Below are 23,504 nucleotides of genomic sequence, written 5' to 3' on the forward strand. Positions count from 1 at the left end.
TGGTAAGCTCCACTCGCCTCCAGCAATAGCTCCTCCTCATGCTCCTGCTATGCCACTCCAGTCCAGGAAGGAGCTTCAGCTGGCCAGCTTCTGTCCCAGCATGCCAGTCTCCAGCTCCAACTCCCAGCTGCCTTCCACCCATTCTGCCTGCCCAGTGTGGCCACACTGGTAAGCTGTTGTCACAGGGTGGGGACCCAGGAGTGGCCATGATCTCTCCTGGCACCCCCTACCGAGCCAAGTGGGTGTCCATGCACCCTTGTTATCTCGCCCGCCACGACTTTGATGGTGAAAGTATTATAAGGGAGGCTGCCTTTTACCCCCTTGGACATGGTACCCCCTGGGCGTACTCCCGCCGGTACCCTGTATGCCGCTGATTCTGGGTACTCCTGTCACCAGGCTACGCGTGACTCCTACCACCCCTTATACCACGTCCCAAGCCTCTCAGGTGTCCCAGACATTGTTAGGTCTAAACGCTCACCCTTCTGAGCCCTCGCCCTCTTGGGGGCTCCTCTCCGCTCTAAACGCTCACCCTTCTCAGCGCATGCTCGCCCCCATCTGGGGCTTCTCCCAATTGGGGCTCAGGTGGCCTCGGCCTTACCTGGCCCCAGACCTCCTTCTCGGGTCCTATGCCCTACTGGGGCTTTCCCCAATTGGGCTCAGGCGGCCTTGACCTTACCTGGCCCCCAGACCCCTTCTCTAGGTCTTGCGCCCACTGGACTTCTCACAATGGGGCTCAGGTGGCCTCAGCCTTACCTGGCCCCAAACCCACCTTCTCAGGTTTTATGCCCCACTGGGGCTTCTCCCAATAATCGCCCACACTGGGGCCGAGGTCGGGACACCCCAGAGTGCAGCGCCAGGAACCCCCTCTACTGCTGGGGAGCTCCTATGAGGCCTCCTCCACCCCTACAGCCTCGCCCGCTCCTCCAGTCTTCTCCCAACAGAAGCTGCTAAGGCCACCAGGCTTCTTTCCTCTGCTGGCTTCCACAGAGCTCCTACTTCCTCAGCAGCCAGAGGGGAACTGCCTATGGCCTCAGCCTGCGCTGTTTATATAGGCCAGGCCCTGCCCCCTTCTGGTCAGCTGACCAGACTGGTTGCCCCAGCAACCTGCACCCGTGCTGCCCTGGTGACTGGCAGCTGAGCCCATATTACTGTTGCCAGTAGCTGGCACCTTAGTGCCCTGCTACAGCTGTGCTTGCAGGCCAGGGCCAGGCCAGCAGGTGCAGGGCAGGAGCTCAGCACAGGCTGCCCCAGGTGGGACTTGGCATCACGCAGAGCACCATGGAGGCAGCTTTGGGCTGGATCCAGTCAATTGGTGGGTACCTCCATGGGCCGGATCCATGCTGCAGGCAGTATTTAGCTCACCCCTGGTTAGGGTAATAAGCAAGAATTGGGAAAATTAGGTTTAAATCTTTTCTTCCACTAGTTTTGTTTTTTCATTTCTTTCCACCTCGTACATATTCTCTTAATATTTGTGATTCCTAGTTGACCAAAGTGAACACTGAGGATGAAATCTTAAACTGGGACAAATCCAATAGCAAAACTCCTATAGATTTTACAGGGGGTAGGATTTTCACCCTGAATGAAAAGATTATCAGGCAAGATCTTTTTCCTCATTACATGTTATAATCTCTCTCCCACACACAGTTCAAACCACCAGTCTCCTTCATAACTGATGAAATAATAAATGAGGTTTAGATACGTAATAAACTTAGGTATCAATTCCATTGTCTGGGATCAATCAGCAAGGCTTAGAACATTTTCATTTATCTGTCCTTATGGACTAAAGGTTGCTTTATTAGCCATAGGATATTTTTGCATATTCTAATTTAATAGATTTCATAAACATTAGGGCTGGAAGGGACCTCAGAAGATCATCGAGTCCATCCCCCCACCCGAAGGGTAGGAAGTCAGCTAATGCTATGATGTGGCCAAATTCAAATGTGATTTCAACATAATTGGACCCACCTCTACCATGTCTGAATTTGCCTGCCCTCCATTAATTGTCTAGACTTCTATGTTTCCCCTGCCTAAACTTCCTATAGTTTACCAAGTGTTAATATTTACCAGACAAACAAGCTAATATTGTGTGACAGTATGCTATTTTTCAGCATTTTTCCTTTTTCAATGCATTTGTCTGTGCTGCTAAAACATAAATTGATGTGATATTTCACTTGGTTTACAAACTAGTTAGTGATGGATACTGAAATTTACACAGGCTTTCTTTGCTTTACTCTCTGATTCCCTGGTGTTCTTTTGTAATCTTCAGTCAGCACACTGAAACTGGCAGGCTGCTGATAAATTACTCCGTGAAGACTGGCACTTGGAAAATAACCAGTCTTTGCCTTAAACGGCAAAACAATATCACAAACTCTGATTTTTTTTTTGTTTTTTTTGGGGGGGGGCCATTTAAAAGCAATAAATACCCAAATTCACTCACTGTTAATTTTAGTACCTTTAATTAGGAGAAGGATCCACTTACCAGACATGAGCTTGTATAAGCACTCTGAATCAGAACAGTCAACTTTTTTGAGAAGCCTTTCTGATTGATCCCATTAAATTAAACCAAAACCCTAAATCTAAACATTCCCCTTAACCTTGAGAAAGTTTGAAACTTGCTCCAAACTTTGAGTCAGACCCCATCTAACCAAATCAGACATTTCACAATCTCAGGCATACTCTAGGGATAAAAAGTGATGATGTAAAAACGGTGTGCGTTTTATCTGTTCACCATGGTGATTTCGTTTAAAGAAATGTTTCCTATTGTGACAGATAACTCATTGTCACTAGCAAGTGAGAATAATAAATGGAAGTACTCTCTCTCTGAGCCAAAGAGACAATGAGCAAACAAAAGTAGGGAAATAATTGTAACAAATTATTTATTCTGGGAAGTTCATCTCTTTCTTCTGTTCAAATGGGAGGTCAATATTTTCTTATGAATAATACTTAGACGGTAGCTCATTTGCAAATTGCCAGCAATTTGTAGGGCACACTTGACACTGAAGCTGCTTTTACTGGGCACGTACTATAGATACGTAAGTCCACAATCTCAGTTGCTGTAAAGCAGAATAGACAGCATCTCTTTCTGTTCCTTTTCTAGAAGAGCATAACTAATTTCCATTATTAATATTGACAGTCACAATTTCAAAATTTACTTTTCTTCAATATTTTTTTAATTCATTTAAAAGTTGCTGATTCCACTAACCTTCTTGGCAATAAACTTCCTTCATTAGTTATTCACAGAAAGCAAACAGTCACAGGGCATGAACAGAGTCAAAGAAAAATCATTAAAATATTCACTTGAATATTCATAGCATTACTTTTGGCTGTCTTCATCCAGTTCTAATAGAAAGTGCTACCTCTGAAGAATTTACTAAATTCAAGTTGTATGTTTATGGTAAGTTTCAAAGAATCTCACCTGAGTGTTTTCTTAACTGACTGACATTCTCTGCAAGGCAACTGATACAAGCATGTGTTGTAATAGTCTAAATGACCTATGCAACTCTCTTTCATTAGGCTTCACTTGAGAGTTTTTTTTTAAAAGGAAGAGAAGGCATTTTTTCACGTCTGCAGATTGAGCCCAAATTTGAGCTTGTGAGTAGTATCGTAAAAGCAGTACATCATTCTACTGTTGATCAATTGCAAGAGTTTCACATACATCTTTCTACCTAGTCCAGACCCTCTGGTGCATAAGTGGCTTTTGTTCTGTTCTTGTAACCAAAAAAAAAGCTTGTTGAGCTTGGCTTGTAGAGAAACATCATATTAAATGGGACTAACTATGCACATACAGCCTCCTTGCTTAACGTCATAATTACGTTCCTGAAAAATGTGACTTTAAGTGAAACAACGTTAAGTGAATCCGATTACTTCACAGTAGTTACCTACTAGCAGGTGGCAGCCAAACAATGTTATAACCAAACATTGCACGACTTTAAACAAGTATTTGCTGTAATAGATCAGTGACATAATAACAAACCAGCATTAACCAGGACAACGTTAAGTGAGGAGTACCTGCATGCTACTGGAGGTACATAATGGAGGAGGTGGTTCTTTAGGTGTGAATCCACTCCAGGGGACTCAGCTGGCCTAGTACTGCCCCTTTAGTTAAAGTGGCAGCAGCCTCCATAGTGTAAATACAACCTAGAGACTGGTGTCTGGGCGCGAGATGGGTGAGTGGGGCCAGGATCATGGGGCAGGGTTGCAGAGCACTGTGAGGTGTGGGGGGGGAGCCCTGCCTGGGTGCTAGGTCCTTGAAGCTGGCCGGGGTGAGGGGAGGGAGGAAGGGTCAGGGGCGCACACAGAAGAGTATGCCCAGGTGGTGCGGTCTGAGGCTATCTTCACAGTGCTCTGCATGGGGCCCAAGCCCTGATTGCAACAGGCTGTGCTGCACTCCAGCCCATGCCCACCAGCCTGGCCCAAGCCAATGCAGATAGCTTACTGATAGGGCTGCTCCCAGTGTGCTGCTGAGGTTCCCTCACCTCCAGCGGCAGTTCCTGTTCCTGCTGCACTCCTCTAAGCCAGGAGAAAGTTTCAGCCAGGCAGCTCTTGCCCCAGTGCACAGAGCTCTGGCTCCAGCTCCCAGCCACTTCAGTGCTGCACTGCCTGCCCTTGCCAACTGTAAAGGAGCAGCTATCAGGAAGACATACTAATAAGATTCCTATAAGAGTGCACAGGTAACCTTAGATCTGGTATTTTCTAACTTTTCTAACTTTCAAGTGCTTGCCATGGCAATCTCCCTATTCCTTTAATATATTTCGGTTTCAATGATGTGTAAAACTAAGAAGCAGTTATTCATCAACTCCTTGTTGTGCACAGTGACATCCTATGGACATATTTGTAAGCAGTGCCATAGCAAGGGTGGGGGAGTGGGGTAACTTCCCTGGGTGCCAAAGCAAAGGGGTACCAACAGACACTGCCCAGCCAGGGCAGGTTCTGGGACAGAACTACGAGTGGCTTGTCTGGAGAGGTGGGGGCGGTGTGGGGATGGGGGGGGAGGGCAGTTCCCACCGCTGCATGCGCTCCCGGGCAAGGACTGGGGGGGTGTCCCCCGGATCTATACACCAAAATTCCTTGACGCAGTACTGTCTGTGAGGCTCACTGCATATGTAAACAGATACTTCCACATACAAACTGACAGCATGCACATAAATAATTTTTTTTGCATTTTCAATTACATAATCTGTACAAACTAATGCATGTTTACATCTGGGCACTACTTTGTAGAGGGGGCATAAGTACAGTGAGTTTTGACAATGTAGCCCTATAAATTATTCTAGGTCCTGATGGCTGTACCAGGATTTGAAAGCAGCAGATGAGATGAAAGGATATAGAGTGAGCTGGTATAATCTTTATGATCACCACTGTCTATCTTTAAAAATATATATTTTAGTAATAGAACAGAAAATTAACTCTTTCCTAGAGGACATGAGCATTGCTGAGCAGATCTTCAATTCACAATATTAAAATAAGTTTTCTCTGTCAGTGTCCCAATTCTTTTAAATACTTGTGGGTATTTTTGCAGACAAAAAGCATGGATCACAGATTAATTTACAATAAAGCAAGCAAACAATTATTCTTAGTTTATGTCAAAGTTATCCCTCCAAGTACATGTTAATGAATTCTGTGATTAGAGTTCAAATAATTCCTTTGACATAGGTAAATATAATTTAACCATCTACAGATAGGCAACAAGGCACAGACAGATTAAGCGGCTAACCCCAATCTCATGTATCAAGTCAATGTCTAAGGTAGAAAAAGAACCAAATGCTTGATTCTTCAATCTTTTTTCAAAGGACTGATTAACACAAATACAAATACCACTATACAGATATTATTCTAAAATTCATAGTTCCCCTGGGTTTAATATTTTTGGGGCAGGGGTGACATGTAGGGGGTGCACACAAGTGCACGTGCACCCCCTGCAAAAAGGTGCTAGTCGCCACCCCATCGCCAGTCCATGATCTCCCCTGGCTGCTACCACGGCTGCTGGCAGCGCCTGTGGGTGGTCACCGGCCCATGGTCAGCGCTCACCACCCCCGTTACCACCAACAATGCTGGTGGCATCTGCGGGAGCTCACCACTGCCGCTCCCGCCACCACAGCTATGCCCCCCCAGCTGCCAGAGACATGCACCTTTCATGTTTTGGGGTGTCAGACTGGAACAATGCTGAAACAAAGATGAGCAAGGATGTGTGAGACATTCTGCATTTTTGCTTCTTTTGAAAAGCTATATTAATGAAAAGGTACAAAAAAAACTGATTTTATGGACATTACAAGTAAACAGAGATGTTTTAATTTTTCAACTTTCTATTCTACTGTATACTAAATACATGGGGGGGCTCTTTTGTTTTGTTTTGTTTTTTGGGTTGTTTTTTTTCAAACACCATCCAGTGTCTTACTGGTCTCCTCTCATTTCTAAGTTTTATAACTGTGTGTCAATTAGGGGTGCCCCAATAGAGATTTTTTTGTGCCGATTTTTAACAAGCCATATCGGCCAATACTGATCTGATTGCAATATGTAGCCGAGCAGCTTGGAGAGCCAAGGGGTGGAAGGAGGGAAGGGGCATGGCGGGGGGCAGACTGAAGCCCCTGCAGTGAGCGAGGGAGTGGAACTGGGACAGGTGCTACCCAGCCAGCATGGGATGGAGCCATGAGCAGCTCATCCAGGGGGGCATGAAGAGCGGGGCATGGGGAGTGGGCTGTAGCTTCTGCCACTGCATGCACCCCAGAGGATCATGAAGGGTGTGCCCCTGGATCTGCACACATGACAAGGGCAGGCTGCACCAAGCTCTCCCCAGTGAGGGGCTGGGCCAGGCTGAGCTTGGGGCAGACAATGGCAGCACTGGGAGGGTGCTATGGGAGGGGGGGCTTCAGCCACCCCAAAATTTGCCATAGTTCCCCTCCCCATCACCACCACCCACCCCCAGCACAGCCCGACCCAGCCCCCTGCTGGGAAGAGCTCAGCGCTGCCCTGGCCCCATCCAACACCAGCAACCTGCCCACACCCCACATGTAGGGGCACCACGGGTGCATGCCCCCCGTGCCCTCCCAGAGTGTGCACAGCATTGGGAGCCACCCCCACCAATGCCCCCCGATGAGCTGCCTGTGGCTCCATCTCATGCCCCACCCCAGCTGTGCAGTGCCTGCTCCTGCCCCAGCCCCACTCCCTCCCTCACAACGGGGGCCTTAATCTTCCACCCCCCGCATACCCCTTCCCCACAGACTTACCAGCTGGACCTAGCTGCTCTCTAAGCTGCTGAGCTGTGCTCCTGGCTACCTACATGCTGTGCTGTGGCTACACACATGCATGGGACATTTATCAGTGACATTATTGGCCACCTCAGCCAAAAAAAGCCGATTGCTGATACTGTCAATTTCTCTTATATCGGTCCCAACCTGATATGGGATTAATGTATCGGTGTACTTCCAATGTCAATGAAAAAAGACCAAAACATTTGGAATAACCTCCATGAAATATTTTGACCATTTTTTAAAAGCAGCTCTACCATACAACAACAACAAGGAATTGAAACTCCTTTATATTTGTGGATTGGATTTAATTAGAATCTGCTTTGCCTAAAAATCTTTTCATTGTCTGTAAGCAATTTAAGAGCATTCCAAATGTTTTTCATAAGAGTTGTCAGTGATCAAGATTAATTTTCTTATGCCTGCTTTATGTACTTACAAGCATCTGATTGATTTAATAACATACACCTCAAAATAACTGTTTTTTTCTATTAGCCCTTGGCAGGAGAAATGGTTTCTCTCTCAATCTAAGGAGCTTGATAAATTGCTGTTTTCTGAATTTATACACACACACAGACAGAATTACTGCTGGTTGTGAAAGTAGGACACACTACACCATATCAGTTTCAGATCTCAAAATTGGCAGTGCATAAGAAGTTTGGAAGCTGATACCCATACCTCTCTTGCAAAGAACACTGTCACTTCAGCGATGGGCATTAGTAGAGGAAGTGGACTCTGGACTAGAGATGACTGGGAATGTGACACACTGTTCTGAAAAATTCTGCCAAAGTTATTTTAATTCTGAAACAGATCAAATATATTTTTTGGAAATGTACTATTAAATGAAAATTTGTTCTGATGGAACTTTTTTACTTTCACTCTTATTTACAAATGATGCATCTCATTTCCAAAAGTCATTTTGAAATGAAATATTCTATCTTTTTTTTTTACTTTTGCCTTAAAATGTTTCATTTCACTTTGTTGTAAAAGAAGCTTAATCAAATTCAACATGTTCTCAAAACAAAAATAACTTTAAATATTTTTCAAGAAAAATTTCAGACCAGCTCTGTTTCACATCTTACTTCTAAGCTGGTGTCTCACAGAAAGCCGTGTCAAGTACTGTTTCCACCAGGCCATTACTGGTTAGTAGTGCTACTGATTTAGTTTTAAGCAAACAGAACAAAGTGGTATCTACACTCTTAAGCCAAGCAAGCAGATTTCTGGGTATGAAAAGACATGAACAAGCTAACAAAGGTGTTGTTATCATCTCGTAATCTTAGGACAATCAATAAGGGCCCCTCTACTCATGCAGGTAAAGGCCCAATGGGATCTAATGCATGATCCACACAATTGCACGGCCTACCATGCCACACGTGCATGGCAGGAGGTGCAATTACAGGACACTGCACCTTATAGTTGGTGCATGGGGAACCCGGGATCACAATCTTGGATCCCTCCTGCACTAGCTCCTGCTGCTGCAAGCCCCACAACTAATGGGCTCACAGTGGGGGGCAGCATGGGGAATGCTGCCCCCACTGCAAGCCCCACAGCTGACATAGGTTTGCTGGGTGTGGGGCTCATAGCAGGGGCTGCAGGAGAACATTGCTGGTGGTGCTGTGATCCTCACACTTCAAGAAGCTTGCAGTGGGGAAAGTATTGCCCCTTCTGTGAGCCTTGTGAGGTGTGGGGCCGACAGCGGCAGCAGCCTTCTCCCTGCTGCCCCCTACTGCCAGCCTCACAGCCAATGGTGCTGCTCTCACTGCAAGTACTGCAGCCAGTGAGGCTGGGGGGGGGCAGTGTTGTGCCCACTGTGAGGCCTGCAGCCGATGAGGCTCACAACAAGGACAGTGCTGGGAACTGCCACCACCACAAGCCTTGTCAGCTTTTGGGCTATCAGCAGGTGGTGCATCCCTGTGGTTGGGAGCTGATGAGGCTCCCAGCCACAGGGGAGCACTTGGTCCCTCATTCAATTAATGGCATGATTAGAACATGCTACAAACTTATTACACTTTTGTGGTGGAATAACTTTGTAGCTTATTGCTTGTTTTATCACCACACTCATTGGTTGAATGTGTAGGTGAGTCACAACAGTATGATGAACTGGTTAATTATCATGCCTTAAGCGTTATGTGTAGAGGGGGGCTGAGATACTGATGTGGATACTGGGCACTCTCTTACAGTATTACAGTTGTTTATAACTGGTTTTCAGAGGTGAATGTTATACACGTTAGTACAGAATTGAAAATGAATACATTTTAAAATTAAAATTATAATGACTTCTTTCTAGAAGGAAAAAAACGAATGCTATTGTCAAGACTAATGCAGCTGAAAACTGTCCACAGTAGGCTAGATCATCAGGGTTTGCAGTGCTATGCTCATCAGCCAAATACTGCAGAAAGACGATCAGACTAAACTTACCGTCCAGTGCTCACCAGAAAGTTGAAAAATATATTTGCTTCTTTCTTTGTCTGCTGCATCTGACAAAGCACGCTTCTTACGGAGCTGAGAGTTCTTTTCCATTTTATCCAAAATCTCCATACTGGTATCTACAAAACCATTCTTTAAGTATTTGGATTGTGGAATTCCTTTCTCTCTGCATTCTAGCATGAAGTTCCATTCTTCCTTTATCCTGAAATTGTACAAAGGAAAAGTTCCTGTGAATCTATTAAAATAAGAGAGTACAAAAGCTTGAAGTCCTTGCTGCTATTCTTATATACTTACTGGATGAATCTTAAAATGTATGCTTATGGGCCGTATTAAAAGTGTCTGGCCTGAGAACTGTGCTTGGGTTTGTAAGGCTAAATGGTAACGTTAAGCAGGATCTTTTATGCACATGACAGTACAATCTGGCCCAGGAAATATGCACGTGAAGTTCCTGATCCAGGAAATAATTTGAACAGATTCATACTCAACAAATTACAAATGTATGAATATAATGAACACCTTAAATGTCCCTGAAAATATGTCCAAGTTTTGCAACTGCAGATACATATATTTTACTGACTGTGGGAATAGTTAGAATTGGGTCATATTCTTCTGGACATTTTTTATTCAAGTGAAGAGATTGGGTTCATCAAAAAGACAGAAGGGGTGTCTTTTGAAATTGTCAGGTACTGCATCTTGCTGGGATCCTATGATCCCTGCTGACTTCCTGCGCCTGGGGCAGGGGGCTGGACTCGATGATCCTCCAGGGTTCCTTCCAGCCCGAATGTCTATAAAATCTAAAACATGAAGATGGAAGTCAAATTTGTCTCATGCCTGCTAATTTCAATTTGAATATTAATTTGGACACATCTATATGAGAAAGTTGAGTATCATGTTTAAAAGTGACTTCAAGTTATAGTGATGCAATTTCTTATATAGATGAGCCTTTCTATAAACCCCAGACATCACTTGCAGAACAAGGAGCAAACAATGTGAAATTGAGATTTAGGGAAGAGAGGTCACAAAGGCTGTACTAAGAAAATCTAGGAAATACCACTTTAATACACTGTAAGAAAAATAGATTCTAGACACCTACATGTTGTTTCTAATTTTTTTCTAGCAGTGAGTGAAGCTAATTAACTATAAAAGCTTTTTTTGGTTTTGTTGTGCAAGAGGTGGGTGGGAGTTGAAGTGTGCAGAGAAAAGTAAAATAAATCCCAGAAGGGAAAAAAAGGGAAAGAACAAGAAAAATAAGATCTGAACCATTAAAAGGAGGGAGACTTTCTGAAATCCTAGATTTAGAGCTTCGCTTTAGATGCTACTGCTATGTTCGTGCCTCATACCACCATAGAATTACTTCATTCTCTGCCACCAAAATAAAAACTTCATTGGACTACTCTTCCTGCTTTACTCAGGTGTCCAAGGAAGTGGTCAACTGCTTCACTTTTAGCTGGTGAAATTCCAGAAATGGGACTAAATCCCACAATCAGAGATTAGGATCATCATTCCTAGCTCAGGAGCAAGCCACAAGGTCTTGGCAATATACCTCCCTGCTAGTCCTTACTCCCAGCTCAGGTATAGTTCCAAGGCTATGCAGTAAAAACCTGAAAAGTAGAAGATTTAGCTCTAACTCCTTACACTGCGATGAGAATGAAAGTATTAATGAAATAGGAATTATTGTTTTCTATCACTTTTACTGATACAATGTGAAAAATACAAATCCAGACAGACAACAGTAGATTGTTAGACAAGTAAAATTAAATTTAAATAAAGAAAATCCAAACCACTGTTAATATAATCACTGAAAAATATCAGCAAACTGGTTTCTGAACTCAGAAGAATGGTAAATACAATCGTTACACATTTAGTGAGAAAATAAGCATGCATATAAGAACAAAGAAAAAAAAAACTGACACAGAAGGTTAATGCCAGTTTCTGAGATTTTGTTCTTTTGAGTCACTAAAAATGATCTCATGTTCACCAGATTAAGGACCTCACTCAGACATTTCATATGGCTGGAGAGTAAATAAATATAGGGGCAACAAACATGTCTGATTTTGTACAATATGTATCAGAATAAAGACGTGATATATTCCAAGGGCTGATTTTCTAATCACTTGCAACCATTGCTTCTATCCTGAGGGGTGTATTGCAAATGAATCAATATGAGCCTTCCTGGCCTAGAAAAATGACATATAAATCAGTGGTTGGTTAGTTTATTCAGCATGCTCTTCTAATCTTATGCCAAGGGGGAAAAGCTCAGGGACCTTTGGTAGATAAACTGGTATACATCATTAAGTGTAGGGATCGATTGGCAATTTGTATGCTACAGGTGAGATCAGACCAAGGGGATCTTTCCAAGTAGGTTCATCATTCAACTTTAACTAGTCAATTTTAAAGTGTAGAATTGCCACTATTTCTTAAACAATGTTTAGGAAAATGGACTAAAAATTAGTATCCTTGTGATCAGTAGATCTAACTTTGTCTCTGGTTGCCATCCTCATATAAAAATGATTCTGTATTATGACATCTCTTATAAAAAGCTATTGTGTGCGCCTTTAGAAAAGAAAAGGAGCCTCTATATGAATGGGAAAATGATGCAGGAAAATCTTTATTTCCTTCTTTTACAAGCCTGTTTGGCACATCCAATCCTCTCTAAAACTGTTAACAATTCCCTGAAGCATGGATAACTTCTATGTGTGGCACATGGCAGACCAGGGAAGGGATAGGCAGCACAGCAGCAGAAAGGACAGGAAGGCAAAAGCAGAGCAAGCAGATTGGCCAGGGAGCACAAGGCAGAAAGGAGAAAGCAGAGCAGCAGATCCAGCAGGGGTAAGGTGTTGGAGTAGTGCTTACGGAGGGTACAGGGTCAAAAGGTTGCCCCCACTGTTTTAAAGTAAAAGAGTTTCCAGTCTGAAAAGTCTGTATTCCTTTAAAGGCCCTTGAAATTTCAGGACCACAATTTCATCAAGGACAGACAGCTAAGTGGGTCACAGGATGACAAACCTGAAATTCCCAATGTTACTTTATATCAACTTATTATTATCCAGAAGCAAGATATTTATTTTTTCTGCACTCCCTAACTGAATGCTTTACATTTGTTTTAAAGAAATGACTGTCATTTTAATGGTTCTAGAGAACCAGCCTGGTCATCCTTGAGGCTGATACAGTTGCACGTAGAACATGAAAAGGGGAATATTTCTTTTGGGCAATGAAGTTGTCCAAGAGTGATCAAACACTTAAACATGTGCTTATCTTCAAACTTATAAGGATTTTGCTTGACTTCAATGAAGGGAGATTTTGTATTTAAGTACCCTGATGAAGCAGGCTTTAAAAGGTATATGCAGACTACTACAGCAAGCAGGGTTGGAGTAACACTTTAGTGGGCCCTAGGCAAACACATTCATGAACCCTACTTAATACTGTATATTTATATGACTTTTTTTTCACTCAGTAATTATAACATGTAAAATAAGCACAGCTGGGTCCCTTCTTCACTTAGGGCTCTAGGCACGTGCCTAATTTGCCTATGCATTAATCCAGCCCTAACAGCAAGTATTATTTCTGTTACACTGCTATAACCTCACTGGGCACATCCAAATGAGCCCACACATGCCTCTTGTGGCATCTCAAACAGAGACGCCGCAAGAGGCACACTGGGAACAAAAAAATGTTCCCTGTACTACATATTTGAAGTGCCACCTCTAAATTTGATACCTGGAAATCCAGGTATCAGAAAATAACCCGTGGAAAAAAAGTGGGGCAGGTGGGTCCTCCTGAGGTAAACTAGTGGTGGGTCCTCCAGAGACACTCTGGTATCTGGCCAGAGCATCTCTACCATGCTTCAGTTGCCCCAGCACGCACCCTTTGCATGCAGGGCAAACAGAAGTGCAGCAAGGCAGCGACAGGACCCGGCCCTGGGTGCTGTCCAAGGCAAGCAGGGACAGGGGTGGGAGGGTGCATTCGGGGAGGGGTGGATGTAGGGCATCTGGGGATGGGGGTGGGGGTGGTGTAGGGGGATGTCAGGATTGGGGGGGCCACCACACCCATCCTCTGCCCCCACTCCCTGCAGCACCCCCACACCCCACCCCCACATCCCCACACCCTCTCCTGCAAACCCCACACCCCAAACCCCACACCTTCAAATCCCAAACCACCCCCACACACCCCTCCTGCAAACCCCACACCACCCACCCACACACTTCACACCCACCCATACCTCTTCCCACCCCACTCTTGCAAACCTCACATCCCCCCATCACACCCCTAGTGTGCCGGGCTACTAGACAGGATGAGGCCTGCTGGAAGGATCTTAGGCTGCAAAGGCAGCTCTCCCCACATCCTGGTTTGTGAAGGGGACAGGGGGAGCTCTAATTTTTCTATGATAAGAAAGCCAACAGCAAACATAAAAGCATACAGATATTTAGAATTTACTTTATTGTGATTATAGAGACACTGGTAGGGTTCCAAATTGCTTTAAAATTGTAAATACAGCAATAAAACATGGCCCAATTGATATCTCTCACTCTCTCTCATGCTCTCTCTCTCGTGGTCTTTTGTTTTAATTGTGCAAGAATATGGATGTTGGAGTATTTTAAAGAGTGAATTTGGGACTTTTTATCAGAGAATTTGTAGTTTTTAAATAGGGAACACCGGGATTCCTGATAGTGGGGCAAGTGGCAAGACCCAGGCAGAGAGGCTTGCTCAGGGCTGGCATCTGGGACCCAGCTGGAGGGCAAATGAGGTAGCAGACCTTCTGGCTATTTGGGGCCAGGAGGATATGCTTTGGTTGTTCAAAGCAGGCCACCACACTGAGAACATCTTCCAGGGGACAGCTGCCCAGATGACAGGACAGGGGCACACATGGCAGCAGTGCCGCACAAATGCCAACTGTGCAGCCACAACCCACTGGCAGCTGTCCCAGAGACACAGACACCTCTTCTGCGCCCATGTGGTCCCTGTCTGGGTCTGGGAGGTGCGCAGCCTTGGGACCACATGCTATCACAGGTGGCAGCAGGTCATATCCAGGCAACAGCCCCCACTGCCAGACCACTGCAGTGGGTAGAGGGTGCAGGGAACTCTAGGTTAGGGCTGCTTCAGCAATCCAGCTGGCATAAGGGGCTAGTGTCCTCAGATACCAACTGGCCAGGCCCCAGAATCTCCTATTTGTATCTTCCAAGTTAACATGGGCCCCCAGAAGTTCCTGAGAAGCTCTTGCCAGGGCAGCTTTTTATACTGCTGGGGCTAGCACAGGGCAGGTTTGAATAATGTTGGGCCAGCACAGAAACAGCACAGATTCTGAATATTTAAATGTTATGGTTCTAGTTATTTCTGATTTCACTTTCAGTAAAAAACTGAGCCTTCCCCAAACATATTAATTATTCTGATGTCCTTATAGGGAGGAAAGGTTAAACATATAAAATATTTTATTTTCCTTATTCAGATGTGAAGGTTTGATATAGCTGCTTTTTTAGATTCTCTAGTCATGTCAGTTCTTAGAATGAAGCTTATACAAAGAATTGCTGAAAAATAAAATTCAACTATTTTATACTTTAAAGCAATGAAGAAGAAGAATCTACTTGAAAGAAGACTGTGACTAATTACATCTTCAGAGTCAATAAGAAATTCAGAATTATTACTGAGAAGATACTACTGGTTTTCTCCAAAAGTTTTAACAGCTAATATTTCCTCAGCATTATATGAATCCAGTTAATTGGATGGATAGGGGGTCTTTAAGGAGAAAACAAGTGTTTTAGGCAGAGGTGTATTTCATTAGATCATACTCTTTTCTCAGAATCAGTACTGAAAAAATAACCCAGCATATACTTGTGGGGATTTCATTTCTTGGATGAGATTTAGAACTGGAACCCTGACCACTTTGGGTTATTAAAAGATCACAAGGGTAAATCTGTTGATCTTGGCTAAATTCCAGCTTAAAGATTGCTTACTAACAAGTTTCCTCCCCTAGTTTAAATAAGAATTGTTATTTCATCTTCTTTTCCCATGGTTCTCCTTTCTTGTGCAGATTTGCAGCTGAGGAACAGTTGTCACCTTGGAGCCCCCAGGTGCATGCATTTGTGCAAATTACATGCTGCATAAGATCCATCAGTCCAAACGCACAACCTTTGTTTTGGCAGTAGGCAGTGCTGCATTGCAGCAGTTTTTCAAGTATCCATAGCATGCTATATGGCTGAACATTAGTTTGATGGCTTGGGCAGTCTTAACTTTTAAGCATTTAAAAGTGAGCAAATGCCAATGAGAATTTTTTTAATGGTATAGCATATTGTCCATCCAACAGGTAGAGCCTGCTGGAATCTTTTGGGATAAGAGATATCAAGTTGTAAACTTTCCCCCTCATCCCTACCAAAGATAGCAAACAGCAAGAGAGTAGGGCTGCGTGAAGCTTCGGTCACTGATTCAATTCAGCAGAGATTTGGCCTGATTCGGTGGCCAAATTTCCAAACCTGAATGGAATCAGGAGACCCTTTAATCTGTCTGAATCAAATCGGAACCCTCTGATTCGGGCACAGACACAGCTTTAAATTTCATAGACATCAGGGCTGGAAGGGACCTTGGGAGATCATCGAGTCCAGCCCCCTGCCCAAAGGGCAGGAAGTCAGCTGGGGTCATAGGATCCCAGCAAGATAAGCATCCAATTTACTCTTGAAGGTGTTCAATGTAGTGTTTGAACCACCTCCGCTGGCAGACTGTTCCAGACCTTGGGGGCTCAGACAGTAAAGAAATTCTTCCTTATGTCCAGCCTGAAACGGTCTTGCAGGAGTTTGTGACCGTTCGACCTCGTCATCCCTTGGGGCGCTCTGGTGAACAAACGTTCCCCCAGATCCTGGTGGTCACCCCTGATAAACTTATAGGTGGCCATCAGATCACCCCTGAGCCTGCGCTTTTCCAGGCTAAAGAGTCCCATGGCTCTCAGCCTGTCATCGTAAGATCTGTTTTCCTGACCTCTGATCATGCACGTGGCTCTCCTCTGGACTCTCTCAAGCTTCTCCACATCCTTTTTGAATTGTGGAGCCCAAAACTGGATGCAGTACTCCAGCTGCGGCCTCACCAAGGCTGAGTACAAGGGGAGAATGACGTCCCGGGATTTGCTCGAGAAGCATCTATGGATGCACGCCAGCGTTTTGGTCGCTTTACTAGCCGCAGCATCGCATTGGAGGCTCATGTTCATCTTGTGGTCAATGATGACCCCCAAGTCTCTTTCTTCTGTAGTGCTATCCAATGTAGCACTGCCGAGCCTATAAGGGTGCTGCAGGTTTTTCCTCCCAAGGTGGAGAACCTTGCATTTTTCGGTGTTAAACACCATGAGGTTCTCATCTGCCCATTTGCTGAGCTTGTCCAGGTCAGCCTAGATCACCCGCCTGTCCTCTGGCATGGATGCTTTGCCCCAAAGTTTGGTGTCATCGGCAAACTTGGCCAGTCCACTCCTGACTCCAATGTCCACATCATTAAAGAAGATGTTGAACAGTATCGGTCCCAGGACAGAGCCTTGAGGGACCCCACTGGTTACAGGGCACCACAATGAGTGACTGCCATCAATCACAACCCTCTGGGTCCGACCACGGAGCCAATTTCCCTGCCAGTGGATCGTGGTGGAGCCAAGGCCACAACTGGCCAGTTTGGCCAAGAGGTGATCATGGGATACCAGATCAAAAGCTTTTCTGAAGTCAAGATATATGATATCAACCTCTTCTCCCTTGTCCAGGTGATAGGTCACCTGGTCATAGAAGGAAATGAGATTGGTCAAACAAAACCTACCGGCAACAAACCCATGCTGGCTATCCCTTAGAATGTTAGCCTGGGCCAGTCCATCAAGGATGGCCTCCTTAATAAACTTTTCTAGGATCTTCCCCAGGATAGAAGTCAGGCTAATGGGCCTGTAGTTAGCCGGATCCACTCTCCTCCCTTTTTTAAAGATCAGCACCACATTGGCCTTCTTCCAGTCTTCAGGCACTACACCAGAGTGCCAGGATTTTTCAAAGATCCGTGCCAGGGGCTGGGCTATGACGCTCGCCAGCTCCTTGAGTACCCTGGGGTGCAGATTGTCAGGGCCGGCTGACTTGAAGGTATCCAGCTTCTCAAGGTGTTCCTTCATGAGGTCAGCATTTATGGAGGGTAGGGAATCCCCCTCACCCAGATTTCCCTGTCCCATAGCAGGCATGGGCATCCCGTGTGACTGATGAAAGACTGACGCAAAGTACCTATTTAATAGGTTGGCTTTTTCCTGGGCATCAGTTGCCCCATCTGGTTTAGCAGGGGTCCAACATTGCCCTTGCTTTTCCTCTGGCTCCCCACATATCTGAAAAAGGACTTTTTGTTGTCCTTGATGCCTGAAGCTAGTTGGAGTTCAGTTGCAGCCTTGGCTTTCCTGGTTTGCTCCCTGCAGGACCGGACCAGTGCAGAGTAATCCTCCTTGGAGGTGAATCCTGTCCTCCATCCTTTGTAGGCTTTCCTTTTTAGCCACAGGAGGTCCGCTAGGTCCCTGGAGAGCCAGGGGGGCTGCTGTGCCTTCTTGCTGCCTTCCCTCCATGTTGGGATAGATTTAGCTTGTGCATTGAGGATCGCTTCCTTGAGAAACAACCACTCTTCTTGAACTCCCATCTCCCTGGGGTCATGGTCCCTGAGGGCCTGACTGACTAGCCTCTTGAGCTTGTCAAAGTCGGCTTTTCTGAAGTCAAGGACTTCTGTGTTGCTGACTGACTTGCCAGCTTTACGGTGGATGGTGAAGGTGATCAGCTCGTGGTCGCTGTCACCCAGCTTCCCATCGATCACTAGGTCACCGATTAGGTCGTCCTCCATAGCCAGTACCAGGTCGAGCAGCGCTTTGCCTCTCGTTGGCCCATAGACTTCTTGAGTCAGGTAGAGGTCATCCACGCACGAGAGAAAGCTTTGCGACCGCTCGGATTTTGCTGAGTGATCTTCCCAGGAGATGTCCAGGTAATTGAAGTCACCCATGACAACCAAGGTCCTGGAGCAAGCGGCCTCAGTCAGTTCCCGGGCGAACTCTTGGTCAAGCTCAGGACTTTGATTGGGAGGTCTGTAGTAGACTCCCACCATTGTGTCCCCTGTGCCGTATTCCCCACGAATTTTTACCCAGAGGGTCTCTAGCTGTCCATGCCGGTTGCCAACATCAGCTTGCAGGGACATGTAGCTTTCCTTGACATAGAGAGCTACACCCCCGCCCCTTTTGTCAACACGATCCCTCCTGTACAGGGTATAGCCCTCTATACCCGTGGTCCAGTCATGGGTGGAGTCCCACCAGGTCTCCGTTATCCCAATGACATCATATTTCTTTGCACTGAGCAGGAGGATGAGCTTGTCCTGCTTGTTTCCCAGGCTCCTGGCATTAGTGTACAGGCAGGCAAGTGTGCCCTTGGGGGCTCTTGCCTTGCCCACAAATTGTGCCAGGGCTGGGGCAGGGGTGGTCTCCCTTAAGTGCGTTGGTCCGCTGGCTTTGCAAGGGTCGCTCTGCAGGCTAGTAGTGGCAGTAGTCCCCCCATCCCCCAGCGGGCTTAGTTTAAAGCCCGGTGGAGCAGGTCAGCCAGCCTGGCTGAGAACAGCCTCCTCCCCAGGGGAGAGAGGTGGAGGCCATCTCTTCCCAGCAGCTCGCTGCCTCTCTCGCCAAAGAGCGGGCTGTTGTCATGGAAGCCAAAGCCTTCCCGATGACACCAGCGCTGCAGTCTTTGGTTGACTGCATGGATCCTCCTCTCCCTCCTCAGCCCATAGCCCGAGACTGGGAGGATGGACGAAAACACCACCTGAGCTCCCAGACCCCTAAGCCCTGCTCCCAACTCCCTGTAGCGCCTCATGACCTGGCTGGGGGTGCTCCGAGCCGTGTCATTGGTGCCCACATGAATAAGGAGCATGGGGTAGTGGTCTGTGGGCCAGAGGAGCTGCGGGATCCTCTCCGCAATGTTTTTTCTATGTACCTCAAAGTGCCAGGCAACTCATCAATGCTGCGATGCTGGGAGGAGCATGGAGGTGGAGGGGCACTGTGCTCAATGGTGAGCCTGGAAGTGGACATACTTCCAGTCCACTTCTGGATCTGCCAGGGAGTGCCCTGGGCCTCTCCCCCCCACACACTCCCCGGCTTGGCCATGGTGGGGAATGCTGGGTGCCCCCCCCCAGACCCAGGAAGCACCGGGTGCCTAGATGGTGGCGGGGGAGCCCTGCGCACTCCCCAGTGGACATGGAAGTGGACCAGATGTTCTTCTGGTCCATTTCCAGGTCTGCTGCCCAGCCCCCGTGCTCCTGTGGGATGCTCCATCTGCCCCAGTATGGCAGCATTCACAAGCCACCTGCTACCTTGAGGCAAGTAGAAAAAACATTTTAAAAAGCTGTGTCTATGTCTGAATCTTTCTGAATTGACTCAGAGAGATTAAAGGGTCTCCTAATTCGATTCAGAGATTTAGCAACCAAATTAGGCCGAATCTCCACCAAATTGAATCAGGGACCAAAGCTTTGCACAGCCCTAGTGATTATCTCTTTATTTAGACATCAGCACAGCATTAACCCAAGCCCATTCCCTCTGGGATATATTAGCTGCAACTCTAGTCTCTAGAATGTTTATACTCTTCCATATCCATGCTGTAAACATAGACTACTTTACTTCCTTCTAACTTGCAATTTAAAACAAAATTGAAAATGTAGTGTTCACTCATCTGATGGGATGAGGAATCGTGAATACCAAAAAAAATGCTTAACTTTTGAAAAAAGTTATGGTGATACTGGGGGCAAAATATGAAGCTACCTACTGGTTTAAGTGCTCCAGGATTCAGGTATTCAAAAGTTTTCCTTAGGTAATGCCACCCATCTTCATTTCTAGAGCCGCTTCACATAGATCTTTCTGCCCAAATACAAAGAAATACTATCATATAATTTTGAAGCGTCTTGGCAAACATATGGAGTCTTGCTAAGGATACTGAAAGTAATTTTCTTTCCATTCCTTGAATCCTCTCCCTAAAGCAAAGAATTTTCATAAAATAAAGCTTTGCTATAACCGAGGTTCTCTCACCACAGTGAAACAAGTAGTCTATCCAAACCAGACAAGTTCAAAATCTACATTTGAGTTGGTCACATTAAATAAAACAACAAATCTTTCCTTTCGCTGAGTGTAATAACTATCCTTCCTTCCTTTTATACTCAGCACCTCATATCCTTTGTTTGCAGAGCACAGCTACATGGGAGCATAACCACTCTGTTGCTATAGAGCTACAGGTCTGAATCTTGAACTGAAAACCACTGAGGATCACTTGAACCTGAGGTGAATGGGTTTCCCACTTTAACTGTCATATTTTTACATGTATAACTTCAGAGAGGCACAGAGTTAATTCTGCCCAAATGAATCCAATGACCAACAACTCAGATAGCTTGGGGAAGGTTTCCTCTTAGTACAATCTGAAATTTCAAGGGAGTACAAATGGAGAAATATCTTATTTATAACATAGTAAGAATATTGCTGAATCTTCACAAGTTTTTTTTTTTGTCTCTACCCAAGCAAAACTCCCTTGACCTCACTGTGAGCTTTTTGCAAGTGAGGATCACATAATTTAGCTGCATATTAGCACTTTAACTCCCAATGAGACTTACAAGGAGCTGGTCTTGAGACCATTTATGAGCTGTAGCTTGCTAGGGAAAACAGAGAGGGAAGTTGGAAAAGGAATTCAATGTGTCTGCCCCACCAGAGGCCTTATAATATATAAATCATTAAACAGTACCATTATAAATGAAAAGACTATGATATAATCCAATCTATCCCCCTGCCAAAATAGGTTTTTGCCTTAAAAGTACTTTTTTTTCCTAGTGCTTTGTCCAGCCTAATGTTAAACATCCTGAATTATAGGAATTTCACCACTTTCCCAGTAATACAGTTGGTCACTCACATCTTTTCCCTCATTCAACATGAGGTCTATGATTATACATAACTAGGGTGGCCATATTTCTTGAATCTTAAAACAGAACGGGACCCCTCATCCCCAGTGCTCAGTCTCCAGCCTCATCAGGTCTTTCTGAGCTCCAGTTTAAGCAAAGTGTGCCAGTGAAGCTGCTAGTTTATAAAATGAATGTTTTTGCCCTGCACTATACTGCCAGGAACGGGAAATATGGGGCCAAGAGGGAAGAGAGCAAGCAAAAGGAAACATGGCTCAGCGAAGTGGATGCAACTTTGGAGGACGCAGTGCCCTTGGTTCCATCTCTGTCCCCAGCTGAACAGAAACTATCCCACTCTTGTTCATCCATTTTATCCAATTAATGTTAAATGCAAGATGCAGAAAAGCCACCCAGAGCAAGGGCCAGAACTCCTCCACCTCTTGGTCTCTCCTTCACTGTTGTTCTCTAAAGTATGTGCCAGGGCAATTCTATTCTCCCTAGAGCCTATGAGCATAACAGTACATCTGTCTGAGTCTGTTTGGAAGTGAGGTACATGGCAAGCACTGCTATGCAAGTGCAAACAGAATCCAAACTGTGCGTAAGCACCAAAAATAGTACTTGTATCACTATGTAAGTGCCACTTAGGTGCAAAAAAGTGAAATAGGATTTAGCCCTAAATTTGTAATCCATACAAAAAGGTGGCGGCTTACATTAGGCATTTAGGCATCCGAGTTAAAAAGTCTTTACCTATACTTGAAAGTTCTTCGGAAAGGTGCAAAATAATTTCCAGCCTCTGAAGACATCACAACAAATGAAAGAAATCACTTCCAATCTGACCCTTCCAAGCCAAAGCCCCAGTGACTGCTACAGACATGCTACAAGGACATTGACTCATGTGAAGCAGCCTTAGGAAAGTCAAATGCAGGTGGCTGATTGATTGCAATAAACAGTGAAATCTAAAAGCTGAATTTGGCCATACAAAAAATACATATATCTAGTGATAATGTGATGTCCTTCCTCGGTTGCACAGGAATTAAGTATGCAAGAAACCCAGCAAATTATACTTCCTAGCATAGTAAAAGCAATGGAATCTGGTGCAGTACCATGGGACAAAATATTATATGCAACTTGTAGGCTACAAGAAAAAATAAAACCCATATGAATGTAGGAAGTGTACTTGTCAATTATTACAGAAGACGATGGAAAACACCTAATGGTACAGAAAAGAGAGAAGAGGGCTAAGAAATCTCATTGATGAATGAAAATACTGTGCAAAAATGATTAGACAGAATAGCCCACCCAGCGCCACTACTTTAGCTGAATAAGATAACGATAAACAACCACAGATGGCAACAAGAGGGAGAGACTGTTGTTGTTGCTGGAAGATGACTCATGGGACAGGTCTGTGTCTTGCCCTAATCAACTGGCAAAAAGCGAGGGAGCTAAATTTAACTGCATTACAGCAGGAAAAACCTACCCCTTTCTATATTAAGGTGCCCTCTTTTCTGTGCTATTGAATTTCTGTACTACATGCCATTTCTAGTTTGCTTCTGTACCTGTTTATATCAGAAAATGATCTGTAGTTAGGGAGGTTTAGAAAACTGACATTAAACACCACTGAGTCATATATGACAGTGTATCCCAAACTGTGGGGCACACCCCCTTTGGGGGTACAAAATGTCCCTGGCAGGGGTTTGTGCAAATCTCAGTGGCAATCAGTGGCACCCTTTACTTTGCTCCCCCTGCCCCCACTTTTCCTGGATGCCACTTACCACCAGTAAAGGAATCAGATGCAATCAGCAGTAGGGAGACCTGGTTGCTGAAGGAGGGGGCACAAGAGTGCTTGGCTTTACTAGAGTAGGTCCTAAACGCAGCAGTCTGGAAAATGCTGAAATAAAGTATAGCAGAGAGGACTGTTCTGAGGTAACTGTTTGGTCTGTCTTCTCCTGTATT

The 23,504-nt window shown here is 45.1% G+C and overlaps 1 protein-coding gene across 1 annotated transcript in view; it reads right to left on the reverse strand.

Annotated features, from left to right (window-relative positions):
* The window catches only part of LRRC2 (leucine rich repeat containing 2), a 103,059-nt gene that overhangs the window by 68,232 nt on the left and 11,323 nt on the right, over positions 1-23,504 (reverse strand). The window contains exon 3 of the mRNA XM_090038574.1: positions 9,660-9,870. Within this exon, the coding sequence (XP_089894700.1) occupies positions 9,660-9,870 (211 nt within the window). The remainder of the gene's footprint in view (positions 1-9,659; positions 9,871-23,504) is intronic.

This window comes from Crocodylus siamensis, chromosome 3 (genome assembly GCF_052110815.1).
Source record: "Crocodylus siamensis isolate JL-2025a chromosome 3, ASM5211081v1, whole genome shotgun sequence".
Taxonomy (NCBI): Eukaryota; Metazoa; Chordata; order Crocodylia; family Crocodylidae; genus Crocodylus; species Crocodylus siamensis.